Below are 17,687 nucleotides of genomic sequence, written 5' to 3'. Positions count from 1 at the left end.
GTCACAGTATCAGTTTCTTTGCATGAGAATTATTTTTCTCTTGTATGATTTTAAAGACTCAGAAGATTCAAAGGGCAAGGCACTGCAGAATATCATTTAGCCTATATCTTTACTCGTCATAAATTTATAGAATAAGAGGCTGTTTTAACATGAATAGAAAACATTGCAGGCCAATAAAACAAATCATGAAGTCAGATAGTGAGATTCCATTAAAGAAAAGCTTATTGTAGCTGTCAGCAGAACCTGATTTACTAAGATCAAGAGAAGCAATTTCCTCTCTCTATAAAATATTGTCCAGTTGATGTTCTTTTTCCCAAATGACTCAACTGGAAATAGTCACGATTTGTACTTTCATGGTTATTTTAACCGTTTAAATTGGTGAAAGAGCGGAGGGTTGAAGAAGGAGGTTAAATGGTATGAGTCAACAAACTTTTTCAACTTAAGTAGGCTGTGAACTGTATGTGAAGGTCCAGATTATAGGAATTAATATGTCTTTTTTTTTTTTTTCATTTTCACAGATATATGAAAATGCTGTGGAGACTTTGAATTCCAACTGTGGCCACTACACCAACAATCACAGCACCGCAGGGTTGTTTAAGGACTGAGCTCAGTCTAACATTTTAATAGTTAGAGGAAATGTTTGTATATGTAGCTGACTGGGGCCAGGAGACAGTTAGTGTAGTTTATCTTAAAGGCTGGAAGCACACAAACAGCACACACATGAGTACAAAACAGAAATGTATATATGATTATAAAATGTATAATATGAAGCTAAAGCCAGCTAGTGTATCTTAGCATAAGGACTGGAAGAAGAGGCGCACAGCTAGCCTGACTTTTTTGGCAGTGATTTCCAGGCCTTATTCTAAACTAAGCTACATACTGCAACACAGCCAAAGTTAGTGTCAACAGATGTTCCCAGTCCTGCCAACAACGAAAGCTATTGTTGCATTTACAGGAGGTAATAATATGCCCTCTGAGCAGCACTACTTTTTCAGGGCAACCTGGACGCTACAGTACTATCATATGGAGCTAGCTGGTTAGCATGCTAACTTCAGTAGAAGAAGCGAAGTAATAGAAATAGAAGCAACATTGGCGCTGGAGAAATATTTGATGCTGAACTCATTCCATCTCTTCTAGACCGTCTGTTAATGCTAATGTTGGCTATGTAGCAATAGCATATTTTATAAATAGCCCCCTGAAACAAACACATAGGATCTTGAAAGCAAATAGGTGTACAGTATTTCCCAAAATGTCAAACTATTACTTCAACGAAATGAAACCTGCACAACAGTAACAAAGATGTGGAATATAGGGACGTTTGGATGTCTTTTCCGATCACTGTATAAAAAGCTAGTGTAAACACACGGGATGTCCAATGAAGAGCAAATTATTTAAAGAATATACAGTATACAAACAGGTTGAATAAACAAAGCTGTCAGCTGTGTTTGTTGAACCTGTTCTATTTTCTGTGAAGGAAAATCTTGAGTTCCAAAATCTTGATTTGAATTACAAACTTTGATCTACAAAGGAAGTTACACAGACACACACTATTTCGCTCACTGCCTTACACACGTGCGCACACACACACACACACACACACACACATTCATGCCACTTCAATTAGATTCTATTGGATTTTATTAAATCTTCCTTGAGCTTTCACTTCACGGCAGCATCCATCAGAGGTTTATTATTTATCTTGCTGTCAGGAACTGGCAGCTTGTGGAATCCCATAGAGACTGAGAGGAATAGTTGTATACGTGTGTGTGTGTGTGAGTGAGTGAGTGTGTGTATGATTATGTATATGTATATACTGTAGAAGTACTCCGGTCTGCAGATGTATACATATTGTGTTTGTCAGCATTTGCACAGACTCTTTTGTGTTAAAATTATAGCAAATTCATTGCTCTGAATGGGAAATCATATTGTGGCTAATTGCAGACATTAGCTCAGAATATTAGATCCGTGCATGTCTGCATTATGCAAATATAGTTAAAAATGCAAATGTTTTCATTCAGCACTAATCACTGATCTTAGAAGAGTTTATCTTTGATGCATTATAGAAGAGAAAAAATAGGAATACATTAACAGTAATTGGTGAAAACTAATGTAATTATATCACTTCTCATTTGTGACCAGAGCTTATACAGTTGATCTTATACAGACAGGCGAATGTTGAATAGATTAAATATGCAAATAACCACGTTACACCACAGATGCTGTTGTCAGGTATATTTTAATACTGCTAATAATTCTGAAGTTTGTTTATGTTGGTCACACCATTTCCCTAGAATTACAATATAAAACATCATCCTGTTCCAATGCACAGAATGGGCCAAACACACAGCAGCGTACAGCATTGGTGTGAGTGTCTGTGTGTGTGTGGGAAAATGGAAATACATTTGTTTACTTTTTAGAAAAATGTAATTTAAAAGCAACTGTGATGGAACTACTCAGATGCCTAAATTAATGAAAAGGAAAAAGTAAATCTGAGTGGTTATGAGGGTAAATGGCTCTTTGGTAACTCAGAGAAGTGAAACATGACAAGGGGCCACGAGCCAAAAAGATTTGGAGCCACAGGTTTCATTTTTAATCCATGCATTGTATTTTATAAAATAACCTTTATAAAGTTTTCTTATGTCGAATATTAATCTGAAAACTAATGACACCTCTCAAATAGATGTAGTGAAGAAAAAGTAGAGGAGTAGAAATGTAAAGTATCATAAAATGGCACAATGTTACTTTCCTCTCTCCTCCCTTCATGCCACAGCATAACATCACTCTTAACTTCTACAGTGAGAACAATGTGCAGTGATGAGAACTGCTGCTCTCGCCCTACAAAAATATCCATTACATGAAAAAACAGTCATCTTGTGAAACATTTTGCATTTTGCTGCTCTGAGACCGAGGATTGTCCCAGTGGTCCTACCATTACTCAGCATTATATAACAAGTGGTTACACTGGGGGATTAAGGATATGGGGATTTCGGTGACCAGTGGGGGAAGTAGCAGGAAAAAAACAAAAGTTGAGTGGTTTGAGTCACTTTTCCTTTCAAATATGTTCCTTTGGGACTTTTAAAAGGCATTTTTAAGCTGTAGAGTGTAATTTGCCTCAAACTGGTGAAAATCACCGCCTTATGGATGATATTTGATTCTAGTCTCAAGGCTTGAAAAGTTTTTTGCCTATGAAGATGGGCTCTCAGAGCACCTTTTTCTTCTCTAAGTCTGTCAATAAAGAATGAAAGCAGTGGTTTGAGGCGAGAATACTGAGATGAGCAGAGATGTTTTTCATGATATGAATCCTGAAACTCTGTAGCTCAGCTTTTAACAGTTGTGTATGTAGTCTGATTGAGAAAATCTTTACATGTAGGGATCTCCTGGACTCTCCTCGGGGATCCCTTGCAGTCCCCTTGAATTTCACATCGAGCACCGCTGCCCCCCCCTCTCACTGTGTGTAAATGTCCTCGCCTCCAGCGCGGCACTGATAAACAGAACCTGCCTGAGCAAATGAGCTGAATCCATCAACCCACCATTACCTAAGGTTAACTGCTAAAACATTATACACCAGGGTCCCTTTTTCTTTCAATTAATTCCCTACATATAGACCTCAACGAAGCCCTCTGGGCACAACACCAGGCCAGTGTACACTCAGTTACACCCACACATCCACAGAGATGCCAACACACACACAAGGAAAAAGTAAAGAAATAACACAGACCAAACAAAACTAAACATACTGCACTTCTGCTCATAAAACACTGGCCGTCGGCCGCTTTCGTTTCCCAGCGGCTGCCACAGGTCAGACAGCAGTTTATATGGGTGTTGCCCTCCTGTATGTGTGTGTGTATGTGTGTGCATGTGTGTGCATGTGCCCCCCTTCAATACAGCTTGTCATAATATAGCAGATAAAGTGCTGATACGGCTGTGGCTGACACTATTATACACCACCACCAGGGAGATGGATATGGATGGAGAGAAAGAGAAAGCAGGAGGAGGGAACGGGTGGGTGGATTGGATGGATGGATGGATGGATGGATGGATGGACTGGAGTGTGTATATAAGCAATTTGCTATGGCAACTTTAGATGAACCTATAATTTGTCAGAGACTGAGTGAATGTGAGAGAAAGGGCAAAATGGATGGAAAGTGGCGGATTTGCTGGCAGCAGTCTCTTACTCAGCAGCAGAGCCACAAAACATGATGAAAAATGCTGCTGTGTGTGTGTGTGTGTGTGTGTGTGTGTGTACACATCAACAACTTGCTGTGAATCGAGGGCTCACAGAGAGGCAAGTCTGACACCTAGAGGATGACTGTATGTAGTGATTTCTCCCTGCACTGCCGGACACCAGGAGCTGAGATTTATGAGAAGGTTTGACGCAACATAACGTCGTCCGCATCCCATCATTATTTCAGTTTGGGATCACAGTTTGCAGGCACATGATTATGAGTGCGTCCTAACCTAACCCCACCAAGGAGTCCCAGGAATAATTTGAGGAAATTAAAAAGCAAAAATCATAATTCAGATACACAAAATGTCTTATTTATCCTGCCATTTTTCATGTGAATTATAAGATACTTTCAACTCTTAGGGCTTCTGAAAATTACAAGCTAAGGAGCCATGAGCCTCAAGAAAGAGGAAAAACCAGTGATATAGAGAAAACCACCATTGACTCACACCCCATATTGCAACACCCCATACTGAGCATGGTTCTGATAGTTTGCTGGTCAAAAGACTAAATTTGACTCAGATGTACGTGCTCTGTGGCGGCTGTGGTTCTGGAGGTAGAGCGGGTCGTCCACTAATTAGAAGGTCGGTGGTTCGATCCCCGGCTCCTCCGGTCCGTGTGCTGAGGTGTCCTTGGGCAAGACACTGAACCCCGCCTTGCCCCTGATGGCTGTTCCACCAGAGTGTGATTGTGATGTATGAATGTGTGAGTGAATGGGTGAATGTGGCATGTATTGTAAAGCACTGGTGAGTGGTCACCACTCAGAAAAAGAATGAAGCTCTATAGATGTCAAGTTTAAAGTTTAGAAATATCTGCTTTTCTCTGTTAATTTGTGTAAACACATTGGCATGATTAAATACGATCACTTCATGTTTTAATCAATTTAGATCAAAGGGTTTCCCTCAGTTGTCTGAGTCACAAGAGCTTTGACTATCAAACATAGATTGGATGTGAAGAGGATGATGGAGTGAATTTTTATCAATCTGATCATCTCTGTCGTCGCTCCAGTTTATCTACAAACAGACACAATCAGAGCCATGATTTGTATTTCAAAACACTTTAATAACATGCTCTTTTATTTCATCAGCCTGTACAGTCAGTACTAAAAGGCCTCACCCAACATGAACACACACACACACACACGAATACACAAAGGAGTCAAATATTTAGACATTATATAAAAGCTTTAAAAAAAACAAAAAAATAAACAATTTAACCAGAAATACAGTCACACTGTAGACTTGCACTTTGGTTGACGTGTTGACATGCAGATTGGAGTTGTACAAAGATTTCTGAAATGCAGAGCGGCTTTGATGTTGACTGTGTTTCAAGTTTCACAACATACAAGTCGAGTTACTATCAAATTTGGCCATCAAAGAAGACGGAGGTAGCGATCTGAAAAATATGTGGCAAGTTTATGATTTAGGAGTGAAAGTTGAGTTTGGCAAAACAGAAGAGAATTTAAACCTTAAGATAAACAACTTGGCGTAGCTACTCTGTTTGTTGTAGTTGTTAAAGGGAACATCATGTTTCTACAGGAACATTCGGGATCAGTCAAAAAAAAAGTGTTGGTGTGACATGGTCTTTCAGAAAGCTTTCAGTCAGGCTTGTGAAATCTCTACACGCTGCTTTCAGTGCAGGTTTACCATGGATGTGAAGGGTTAACAGTTACTCCATGTGAACGGTGCCTTCCCAGTAGAGCTCCGCATCAAATCTCAATACTTTGAGTACCAACCCAACGTGTCGAGTACTGACTTTTTTTCCCCTTCGTCTTTTAAATTCTAGATGGTATTTTAATTTGTCAGATTAGTTATAGTTCTTGCATGACTGCTTGTGTTGGGACGGCATTCAAAATGACGCATTTGAGAAAATTAGGCTTATTTCATTAAACAGAAATATGAGTTTTTGTAGAGCAACATGTTTATATTCCTGAAAGAGAAGAATCAAAGAAATTTAATTTGTTAGAATCATATTGGCACCGGCGTCAAAAATGTCCCCACTTGAAAGGTAGGAATTATGGTCCAGGAACCAAAATTGGACCTCTGTTGTTGTTGTTGTTGTTGAGATGCAGTGCCAGAGAAACTGTGGCTGTTTGGTTTGACCATGTTAATTCAACCAATTGGACGTTTTCTGCGTCCTGAGCAGCTCTGCTTGTATCAGTAAAACTCAATCTGCCGCTGACACAGAGTTGGGATTTCAAGGCGACACGATTGCACTGCTGGTTAGCTTCCAAACGAATAGCTTCAATAGAAGGGGGTTTTTTAAACTACTCTAGTTTCAATATGGAAAATTTGATTAAAAAAAGACTACACTCTTATGAACAATGTGTTGGCTAAGGAGGTAATCCTGAGTCTTCAAAAAAAGAATCACCGGTTGGCCCATTTACTTCTCAAACTCCTTGTGCATAAAGTCTTATTCTACTGCTCCAGTGACATTTTATTAGCATTTGTTCCTCTGGAGTTTCGGCTCCCGTTTTCCTTGATTTTGCCTCGTCTTCCTTCCCTTGTAACAAAATTAAATGAGGTGTGTATCTGTTCTATGAATATAAATAAAGGATGACTATTAAACATCTTTTAAATATATCCTGACTTTAAAAAAACCTCTGTAACTATGAAGCAACTTCAGTAACTATTCTACACATGAGAGAACATGTAAATTATCCCCAACAGTGAACAAAGATTCAACAAAAACTTGCACCTTTGGTGTAGCTGGTAGTATTTCACTATAACAAAATGTTCAATATTTCATCTGGAGTTTGGCAACTGTGCGACACCTCCGTTAGACTTGAAGCATCGTCTCCACTGTGTAAACAAACACAAATGTACTGCTTGTCTGTGTGGTTGGCAAAAAGGCTTTTGGGTTGTGGCAAGTTCAACTCAAATATATAAACTTTTAGTTCATACATTGCAAAGAAATTTTTTTTTTTCCACCAGAATCTAATTTTCTTTTCAATTCATTTTAGCAACTTGTCAAAAGAAAGAGGAAAAAATGAGGAAAAGGGAGAAAAACAGTGTGCAGAAAGACAGTTAAGATACAGGTCCACACCACATTGCATGAATAAATTCATTAAAGTGCTCAAAGTAAAGAGAGACAAGAAAAGGAGAGACAGCTAATAACAAACACAGACAAACTGAAATGTAGATGAAAGAGCAGACTGAGAATCACACAAAGAAAAGCTGTGCTGAGTGTTAGAGGATTCATATTGAATGCATTAATAGAAAATGGCCACTATCCTGAGTGGAGCTGGCACATTCAGAAGCTTTCACAAGACTGCAAAAGGTTAGTTGTTCAGAATGAGCCAAAAGCAATATACCCTCAAAGGCCTTACTCATCATCTGGTTTTATGTATGTATAGAAAAAGGTTTTTAATAGAAGAGTCTTAGGAAGAAAAAGGAGTTTTGAAAAGAGACTTGAGTTGAGAAACGAAAGAAAAATAAAATAAAAAGCCGGGTTGAGTGGTCTCCAGATGGCTTTTGTTCCACCTCTTATGGAAAGCAGTTGGACGTCCTTTATGACTCGCATCGTAGAGAGGAGGTGAGACGTCGTCGCATTACATCGGTGGAGGTAAAAAAAAAAAAAAAAAAAGATTCGACCCCTCCTCAGTCTCCTTTGGCTAATGAGGTCGGTGGATTAGAGGCGAGCGACGACGGCTTTCTGAGTTGGGAGTTTTCCTCCTGGACAAACAGACAAATCAAAGATGTTTTAAACACCAGGTGAGATCCACAGCAGCTGTTTTATTCCTGCTTCTTTCTTACCTAGAGTGTCTTCCAGTGAGTTCACCATCACCTTGTTGACCTTTAAAGTTCCCTGCGCCGCTCTGAAGGGAAGACATTGAAGCGCACCGTCACTTTCATCACTAGTCAAGTCGCCGTCCACAGCTTATGAAGGGACGATTGCTTTATTAGAAAGTAGGTTTAATAGAGCTTTCAGGGGATTATCCAGAGTTACAGGGGACAACATTTCTTGAGATAGATGTTGCTGTTTAAGTTTTTGTTTTTTTTATGTAATTTTTCATTTTCTTTGAGAAACACAGTAGAAATTCCATTTACCTCCATTGTGGTGGAGGCAGAAATCACAGGGATGGAGATCTCAACAACAGACCAAATAAAAATGAATTCATTCATTTATTTAATTTAATGTTATTATTCAATTAGTTGATTTGGGTGAAGTGTAGTGTTATTATGTTTAGTACTGCTTTTTGGGTGATTTTTTTAACCAGATTATTTGTTTCAAAACAGTTTTGCAATCAAAACTCCTTTTTTTTCATTTTACATAAAATAATCTTGACTTGATACAAACCTAACAAACATTTTTTTGGTTTAATAAAAAAAAATATCAAAACTTAAAGTCATCCAGCAAAGGTCCAGTTTTATCCATCATCATATACTGAATATAACCACTATGATCAAAGGGGATAGTTAATATCTCAACTTACCTGCTTCACATCCCGTATGTGTGGTATTAAATTATTCAGGGATTGCTGTATATCTGTTATTGCATTGCTGCTTCTTTTTTCTTGCTTCAGTTAATCAAACCAAGCAGGGACACAAGGACGATCCAAACCAACATACCCCTTGATTTTCCGTACAGCTCCAAGTCTTAGCAAAGCCGCCAGAGTGTTCTTCTGGAGGTCAGACGACAACACCTCCGTGTACCTTAGTCTACCTGGATAACACACACAAACAGGTAATAGTTATTACTTTTAATTGAGAGCTAAGGTGAAAACAGACAGAGGCAATAAAAAAAAAAAGATATGAATTTTGAGAGAGCGAGAAAGAGAGAGAGAGAGAAACCTGCAAGAAGATGTTTGATGATGAACTTCCGGACGGCAGGAATAAACTGTTTTTCTGTCAGCACCTCGGGGGCCTCTTCACACAGGAACCTACACACCACCTGGGACCACACACACACACACACACACACACATACACACACACACACACACACAGCTATCAAGGTTAGTGCTGTGTTGACAGTGCCCTCTAAAGGACATCAGCTGTTAAGCACACACACACACACACACATGATGATGATGATGATGATACACATTTGTCCTGTATACACAGTGTGTGCGCATGCACAAATTTCTTGTTGAATTCTAACAAAAATTTAATTTAATAACGATTATGAATAAAATCAAATTAAGCCTTCAGGAAAATGATACTTTGAAATAAACTTTTTTTGTATCATAAATGCATGAGGTATATCTTTTTGGACTGATTCACATGCTGTGCAAAAAAAACATGGTTTTACATAGACAAAAAAACACATCAATGCTCTGCTAGATTTACAGATCTACATTTAAAGGTATACTATGTGGGATTTTCTTTTCTTTCAATCATCACTAATGACCCACTAGAGTTGTGCGGTAGTGTATTTATCTGCAGAGACTGTATATTCTTCTTATTTTGCTGTGTACAGGACATCTCCAGGCTGCAGCCACTGGGCGTGACTGTGTAGCCACCAGCTGCTAACAGCACACAGGGTGTGAGGAACTGTATAAAACTATCGCTATCGCTGACTCTGTCTCTCTCTCTGTTGTCTGTCTGTGTCATGTTGTATAAAGAGCTGCAGGTCTGTGTGTGACTGTTCGACTGAGGGAGGGGCTGAGCTACACACACACACACACACACACACACACACACACACACACACACACACACACACACACACACACACACACACACACACACACACACACACACACACACACACACAACACACACACACACACACACACACACACACACACACACACACACACACACACACACACAGTGCAGAGAGGCCACAGCGGACAAGAAGAAGTGTGCGCTTCGGCTGCATTCACACAAAATCTGATAATGCGGCACCTTCCCGCAGGGTTGTGCAGAGGTGTGGGTGTGTTTATATGTGCTTTAGAACGTAACCGCCATGACAGAATTAGAAAGTAATGTTTTATTTCTCTTATTTACTGCTTGGTTACTTGATGCAAATTAGAAACAGCAAATGGCCAAGAACAAAACATGACTCAAGTAATGTTATAAGACTGAACAAAACGTTGCAAAAACAAACTGTCACTGCTTTCCAAGTCTAATAAGGTTCGGAGGCTTATTAATAATGTGGCCGAAATACAGTATTGGAGGTGCACATTTCTGTATACGAAGCATGTCATAGTCAACATTTTCAAAACTAAACTGTGTGCGTCTTGTTCACCTGGTATCCCTGTAAGAAGGGATCTAACATACTGGTGAGGAACACCAGAGTCCTGTGTCCTCTCTCCGTCACCAGAACCTCCTGCTGGGTGACCTGCAGAGCTCCGGTCTTCACCAGGAGGAAACAGGCCTCCTCAAAGTCCTACAAGACACACAACATGAAAAATAAAAACCACACTGCATGTCTGTATGGCCATATAATCATTTATTTACTACAAGGCCATTCAGTTCCCCACACTTAAACATCTATTTCCTGTACATGAGCGTATAAAAATGTTCCTCACCTGCACAGTAGCTCCAGGACAGAGGATGAACTCATTAGAGAACATGTTTCTGAGGAAGCTGAAGCTGTTGAACACCTCCTCTGGAAAACACACAAAGATTAACATGCAGTCGAAGTAGCCAGCATGCATTCTAAATGTCTAATATTTATCCAGCTGTGTCATAGTTGGCTTTCTAATGTAAATCTTGGAACACAAAGAGGGATTCTCAGGTAACACTGAATTCCTTCAAAGGGCTGAAAAGGAATTTAATTTCCTTTATTTCCTGAGCTTTCACTTTCTGTCACAAACATAGTTTAAAATATATTTATTCAAGCAGAGTGGTCCTTCAAATAAATAAATTCCAGAAAATTACACCATTAAAACAATTTAGTTTGTGGTTTTCCATCTTTACTTGCTTCACGTCAATCGTAATGATTCAGTGAGCAGAGAGCAGCAGAGGTAAACGTGTAAACAGCTGCGTCAGTCTCACGTTTCTGGTTGGAGGCAGCAGTGTGGATGGCCGAGGCCAGCAGTGCCGGTCGGAGGAAGACGTGCAGTGCCTGGTTCCTGTAGGAGGCACAGGAGAGTACGATGACTGCCCGGCTCAAGAGCTCCTCTTCTGGGGTGGTAAGAGTGCTGCGAGGCTCCCCTGGCCCCGCCTGTCCCCCTGCTTCAAGACCAAGATGTACAGTCAGAAGATGGCAAAACTGTTTTTCATGCATTTCCTGCAATTGCTGTTGTTGTTTAACCTCTGCCTTTAATTTCTGTCTGTATTTGATATTTACAAATACACAGCGACTGATTACTTTATCTGTCTAAAGCAGAGTGGATTTCTAGGCTGCAAAAATAGCCTAAGAAATTTGACAGAGTTTGCGTTTGTTCATAAAAAAAAGTAATTGACATAGAATTGAAGAACATTTAGCAAAATCATCAATCACACTGCCTCAGTCATGTTTTTACAGACTTCAAAAGATCAAGATGTATTTAAATGAAAAGCTCACACTCTTATCTGTGTCTCAGTTGTTGGGGAACACTTTCTTATCACACTTTTTTCATGCACACTGTTCTGATATGATCAGTCGATTATCACAGAAGAATGTAGCTGGTACTGTTTGTACTGGACTGTAAGTCGCTCTTTCAGCTAGATGCCTAAAATGTACCATGGAACTTAACTTTGAAGGACTGTGCTGATATTAAAAGGAATTAAAAAAAAAAAAAAAAAACAAGGACATGAAAAAAGAAAAAAAAGGCAAGAACATCAAACAAATAAATACAAACCTTGTTCCAATGCCAGCTGCACTCTTCCCTCAGACATCTTCACTAGACCTCGATGCAGGGAAAGACTGGAGGAGATGACGTCTGGTGGAGGCACGTGGTCTGAATAAGAAAGGAAAGACAGAATAGACAGAAGTGGATGAGAAAAAGAAGAAGAAGAAGAAGAAGAAGAGGACACAGATGTTACAACCACAGAGGAATGATAGTTGTACGTAAAATAAAAAAGGCACATGTGCTGCAGAACTCTTGCATTAGTGACATGGAGGATCAGACTTAATCAATATGGAAATCTGTGTTATCAAAAAGGGCATAATCTAAATCTCATCTACTCCACAGAGCGGACCTGTGGTTTAATGTTAAAGCTCTCAATCTTTTTGGTACTTGAGTTAAAAAATAGATGCAACTCTGACTTCATACCCACAGCATGTGAAAGAAACTGTCAACATCTGTCTTAAGTTTTCATTTCTAGACGCTACATGAATGTGGCTTAGTCTCTTGACTGTGCCTTTAAGAAAAAATAATTAAATCTATTTGCTACAAGTGTTTTGTATTTTTGTTTTCAGTAATTATGAATATTTTCATTCCAGCAAACTTCTGCATTTGTGTTTAAAAAAGGTTTTATCACATATTTTTGTCTGAAATATCAAATCTCAATTATCAGCCTTATAAATTCAGTATTAGTAAGACTCTAGTTTAGTTTATACCAACATGGTTTGATGCCACCAATAAGCTCAAACACCACAATAGATTTTCAACAGGGGCCTTTTGTTAGTCAGAACCCTTGAGTACACAGAGTCTCCAGTATCACTGTGAAGACACTGAATCTGAAGGGGGGGGGGTCTCGGATCATACTGTACCAGGCCAGTGCAGGAAGGCCCCATACTGTCTAGAAAGATCTCGCAGCCACACAGCTTGTTCAGTCAGCTCGTCCAGTGCCACCCCCGGTTTCTGCCCTGACGCCTGGTTCTGGTGGTGGTTCTGGAGCAGCAGAGAGGCCAGGAGCACCCACGGCTTCAGGACCATGTTCTCCTCCTGGGCCCGGACCAGCCTGTAGGCCGAGTCATTCACAAAGCTCTGGATATCCTCACTAGGCCTGTTGGGGACGTGTCTGGAAAGGGAAAGCTTATATAATCAGTAACTACAGTATATGCACAAAACAAAAAATGATATTTTGAGTTTTGTTTTAGTTTCCAGATAATTTCCTGCCGGTGTATCGTACCTTGGTATCAGGTTGAATTGGCAGCGGTTAATTCTGCCCTCTGCTAAACTTCTGACGGACACAGGTTGACCGAAGTAGACATGAATACTGCCGTAGTCTTCACTGAGGACCTTCCTGGCTTTAAACAGACCCTGCAAAGGAGAGAGAACAAGGGAAGCAGTCCGTCACTTACAAATACAAATAGATGTTTTTCAGGCTGCAAAATAACAACTTTTCATTTCAACAATTTTACAGCTTTTCCTGCGCATGACCATGAATGTGTGGTATGTTATTTTCACATTGATTTTCCATTTATACAATATAAACAAGCCCAATGTTAAAGTGACTCACTGAAGTGGACTCCTTGGGTTTGGGTACACCAAGCATTTCTCTGGCGTAGAGCGCCTCCTCCAAGATCCTCTCATAGCTGATACTGACCGGGACCAAGCTCATGTCGAACACTTCCCCTTTAAAGTATGGATCCATCACTATATTCAACAGACCTGCAGGAAGTCAAACACATGACAGTCACAAATAACTTGACTTGACTTAAAAATTTGCTGATTAGAAACGATGCTGGCATTAAATAACTGTTTTTTTTTCCATTTTTCAGTCAGTTTTATTTATTTATATATTTCAGGGTTTTACATTCGGTGCAGCATATGCTTCTCCATCCTTAGACTGTCTATGTAATACTGTATGATTTAATAAGAAACTGTACCGGCAAGAGAAACTATACCAAAACAAAAGGCAGTATCTGATCTGCAGATGAGAGATAACTGTTACTTTCCTCACCTAACTTTGGAGTCAAAGATTTGCATGTTCGGCTTCTGGTCCCTTCTAGGAAAAATTCAACAGGTGCAAATCCATTCTGGAGTTTAAAAAAAAAAAACAATCAAAAAATGTTAGTGTTTATTCGCTTCCAGGCTTTACGTCTAAAAAATAGAGAAATGATCATTTATGTCACAGACATTTTATGGACTGTGTTCCCTCTTTTTCACTGGAGGCTTTGCAATAACTGTAGAACATGGCTTTCAAACACTAATGTGGCCACTAGTCACTGCTCCTGAACCTAAGGACAAACATTTCACTCCCTAATAACAAAGACTGTGGAAAAACAACCCTGTAACCTCACTTTAAGCATGGTCTTGACATATTCCGAGAAGACGGCCCAGTACAGCTTGTCTCCTCCGAAGGACCGCCGAATGAAGAACGCACCAGACATCCGCAGCATCTCCCCCACAAACTTCATCCCCATGAAGTCTGCAGGGAGACAGTCACTTTTATTCCATTTTAATGAGGTGTTGCTAATATTCTGTCCTCCTTGTGAATGTAAATTGGGGTGGATAAAACATCAAAAAACCCCTTTCAGTACCACTGCAGTCCATATGCTTGTACATGTGTACTTAATAAATTGGTAAGTCAGCATATACACTCATGTTCTTTCCCATGCTTACCCATGCCGGCAGCAATGACAGGTAGAGCCAGGTCGTAGGTGTACAGGATGTATGACATCAGCAGGAAGTCCATGTAACTACGGTGACTGGGCAGCAGGACAACCGGGTGCTCCTGAATGGCCTGTTGGAGCTAACAACAACAACAATGCAAACACAGGTTATGTGTGTGTTTTTAACTTTCCACGGACACTTGGGGTGTTGTTTTGTGTTTCGGCTGTGTGCACACTCACCCTCTGGATGCCCTCTTCATTGACACAGATGCTCCTGAACAAGGTTTTAAAGACTTTGCTGAGTGTAAAGGCGAAGAAGCGAACAGTGCTGAGTTGCAGGCAATGAGCCATCTCCTCCAGGATGGCTGATGCCTCCTCCTGGATGTCATCGACAGCCCTGCCCATCTCTTTGGAAACCTGTACAAGTCAAAAATCAAATACAAAATGACTGGACAATAGTAATAAGAAAAGATGTTATAGAAAGTTTTAATATATTTAACATGGCCCTAATTTTTTTAACCCTGTTTATAATAAATAACTTTCTGACACTCGGTGAGTAAAAATTTTATATTTTACTATTAAAAATTAATAAACACTTTTCTGTTAATTAATTACAAAATATGTACACTTCTGCACCCACTTTAATGTGGTTTGATTAAACCCAATAATACTGAATAAAATTGTGATAAATAAATCATGTCAAAGTTCATACAGCAGCTTGCACAAAGCTACAATCATGAAAAGTTTGGTAAAGACTACAAACTGTATAATTATAGAACTTATCTTAACTACCCTGACAAGTTGTTGCGTCAGATGTCTCTGTTATAACATCAGTCAGGTATAACAACATTCTGCTGTCAGAAAACCTTCTACTCTACCTGATTGATGACGTAGTGCAGCTGATCAGACTGAAGCACCATGTTCTTCAGCGTGTCTGCTTTGCAGGGAGACACTCCTTTGTAAAGAACGGGAGTGTAACATCTGAGAGCGTATCTCAGGTCGCTGGAGTTCCTCCTCTCCTCCAAAATGTCCTCAAAGTCATCTCTTTTCTTCAGCATAGGGTCTCTATGCTAGATGAAAAAATAACATCAGACTGTGTTAGAAAGGTGTATTCTGCTACGATAGAATACTTGAATATAGTGTTTTTTGTTCCCAAAGTTCAGCATGCCAGGCAGTTACTTAAGCCATAATTAGAAGGGATATGTTTTAGTAGAAATTTTACCTGAAATAAATGTATTAATTAAGTATATTAAACCTTTTAGGTTGACCAAATATTGACAAGTGAGGTGTTACTGTTATATGGACAAATCACAGGTATGAACATTTTTGACCCTTTCTGTGATATCTGTGGATAAGGTCACAAAAAAAGTAATAAAACAGTGGCAATACTACTATGTCAAAAAACTCTGTTACAAGTAAAGGTCCTGATTTGCAAATGTAAGTAAAAGTAAAAGCACAATAATATTATCATGTGGTACATCTTCAATGTGGAGCTAGTTTTTGGAGCTTAAACAACAGAAAAACTAATGTGCAACTAAACTAAAATCCATTAGTTGTTAATGTCTAGTATTTATAAAAACTGCCAAACATTTAATGGTCCCAGCTTCTCCACTGTGTGGATTTTCCACTTTTTCCAGTTTCACATTGTAGTGAAACATTGGGTTTATGACTATTGGTGAAATACTTCATCTTAAAACATCACACCACTCTCGGAAATTGTCAGTTTTTCCACAATTTTATGATGTTTTACAGACCAAACAATTTATAGATTAATCAAAAAAAAAAAAAAAAATCAGTAGATGAATCTGTTAGCTGAAGCCCTTATAGTTTTAGCTGCTTCATATCATGTTGGGTGGTTTAATCTTAACAATTCATAGCTTATATGTTCACCATTTTGTAAACAGTGATTAAAGCTCACAAATAACTACAGTGGGGTAAAAACCACAATATTTCCCTTAAGTGAAGTGAGGTATAAGTACACCAAGTTTGGAGTTTATTATCTACACCTAGCTAAAAATAATGCAGTCTAATACAACAGTATTAGAAGTTTTGTAATAAATTCTCCTTCATGAAGGTTATAATGTTGGGTTTTTTTTTTAATGTTTTACAGCGGCATTGTTTCAACTGTATGATCGTCTTGGAGGATGTAGTTTGTGGTGCGATCACACAGTTGAATCAACACCTCTCTGAAGCAGTTTCAACACAAATTGAATATCATAACCTTCATGAAGGAGGATTTAACGCTGCACTGTTGTATTCCACTGCATTAGTTTTAGCTGAGTGTATCTAATGAACTGGCAACTGAGTGTATAAAGCACCATAAAATAGAACAATTTCAAGTCAAGCAGAGGCTGTGTTTATTTCTCATTAAAGGTGCTATACAAACAAATGCACTTAGTAAATTTCCAATACAGTGACGGAGAATACAAAACTAGCAGAGAGGGTGATAGGACCAGTATTGTGAAACACTGAAGGTTTACATCTTTCTAAAAGGCAAGTAGTTATTGAAACATTGTGATGAACCACAAACGCAATAACACTGCACACTTGCAGAACAAAACTCTAAGAGTGGGATACCAATAGAAGAGATATAAAAGAGGAGAACCGGAGATGTAAGAAAACATGTAGTCGAAGTTGCATGTTCGTCAACAGGCAAAACGGAGATTGCAAAACTAACATGTCTTGTAGAGGAAACACTGCCGCTAAGCAACCCGTTAAACTAATTAAAGCAACTGCAGGACAAAACAGTATGTTTCGAAGCTTTGTTGTATCAGAAGTGTGAATTTGACAGTCACCTGTTTGAATGAAATGTCAAATGTCAAATAGTGGGCACCGAGCTACAGCAGAGAGCTAAGTTAGCTTAGCCCTGTGGCACAAGCAAAACATACATACCAAGTAAACCGCTTTGGAAGCCATAGTTTATCACAGTTCATAAGCACATAGACGCCGCATCCAGTGAGAATATACGTGCACGAGTATGTGTACGGTCCTGCCTTGTTATAATACTTTTGGTAGATAACAGCGGCTGCAGAACTTCACATGGGCGTGTTGATAGGTATTTCCGTGTCATATCCGTGCTATGGTG

General features: G+C 39.2%; 1 protein-coding gene across 3 annotated transcripts; it reads right to left on the bottom strand.

Annotated features, from left to right (window-relative positions):
* Positions 1-5,266: 5,266 nt before the first annotated feature.
* On the bottom strand, positions 5,267-17,681 carry gnpat (glyceronephosphate O-acyltransferase). 3 transcript variants are annotated; one of them, XM_056405110.1, is made up of 17 exons: positions 17,495-17,680; positions 15,481-15,672; positions 14,843-15,019; positions 14,613-14,742; positions 14,291-14,418; positions 13,951-14,026; positions 13,507-13,658; positions 13,177-13,307; positions 12,815-13,065; positions 11,961-12,059; positions 11,173-11,352; positions 10,704-10,783; positions 10,421-10,561; positions 9,019-9,118; positions 8,797-8,890; positions 7,981-8,042; positions 5,267-7,899 (listed from the first exon to the last, which is right to left on the bottom strand). In XM_056405110.1, exons 1-17 carry the CDS (start codon positions 17,516-17,518, stop codon positions 7,856-7,858), a joined length of 2,061 nt encoding a protein of 686 aa, XP_056261085.1. In that variant the 5' UTR covers positions 17,519-17,680; the 3' UTR covers positions 5,267-7,855. The 3 variants fall into 3 exon arrangements, with proteins under 3 accessions (XP_056261085.1, XP_056261083.1, XP_056261084.1); XM_056405108.1 differs by having other exon boundaries at positions 5,267-8,042; positions 17,495-17,681; XM_056405109.1 differs by having other exon boundaries at positions 5,267-8,042; positions 11,173-11,349; positions 17,495-17,681.
* Between the last annotated feature and the right edge of the window lie 6 nt (positions 17,682-17,687).

This window comes from Seriola aureovittata, chromosome 19 (genome assembly GCF_021018895.1).
Source record: "Seriola aureovittata isolate HTS-2021-v1 ecotype China chromosome 19, ASM2101889v1, whole genome shotgun sequence".
Classification (NCBI taxonomy): Eukaryota; Metazoa; Chordata; class Actinopteri; order Carangiformes; family Carangidae; genus Seriola; species Seriola aureovittata.
This window is presented reverse-complemented; position numbering and strand designations above follow the sequence as displayed.

Excerpts from the sequence above, each read along its gene's own strand:
- gnpat (XM_056405108.1), bottom strand. The coding sequence starts at position 17,518 with ATGGCTTCCAAAGCGGTTTACTTG. Across the intron at positions 14,743-14,842 it reads ATGAAGAGGGCATCCAGAGG|CTCCAACAGGCCATTCAGGA; the intron begins GTGAGTGTGCAC and ends TGTTGTTGTTAG. Across the intron at positions 14,027-14,290 it reads ATGTCAAGACCATGCTTAAA|AATGGATTTGCACCTGTTGA; the intron begins GTGAGGTTACAG and ends TTTAAACTCCAG.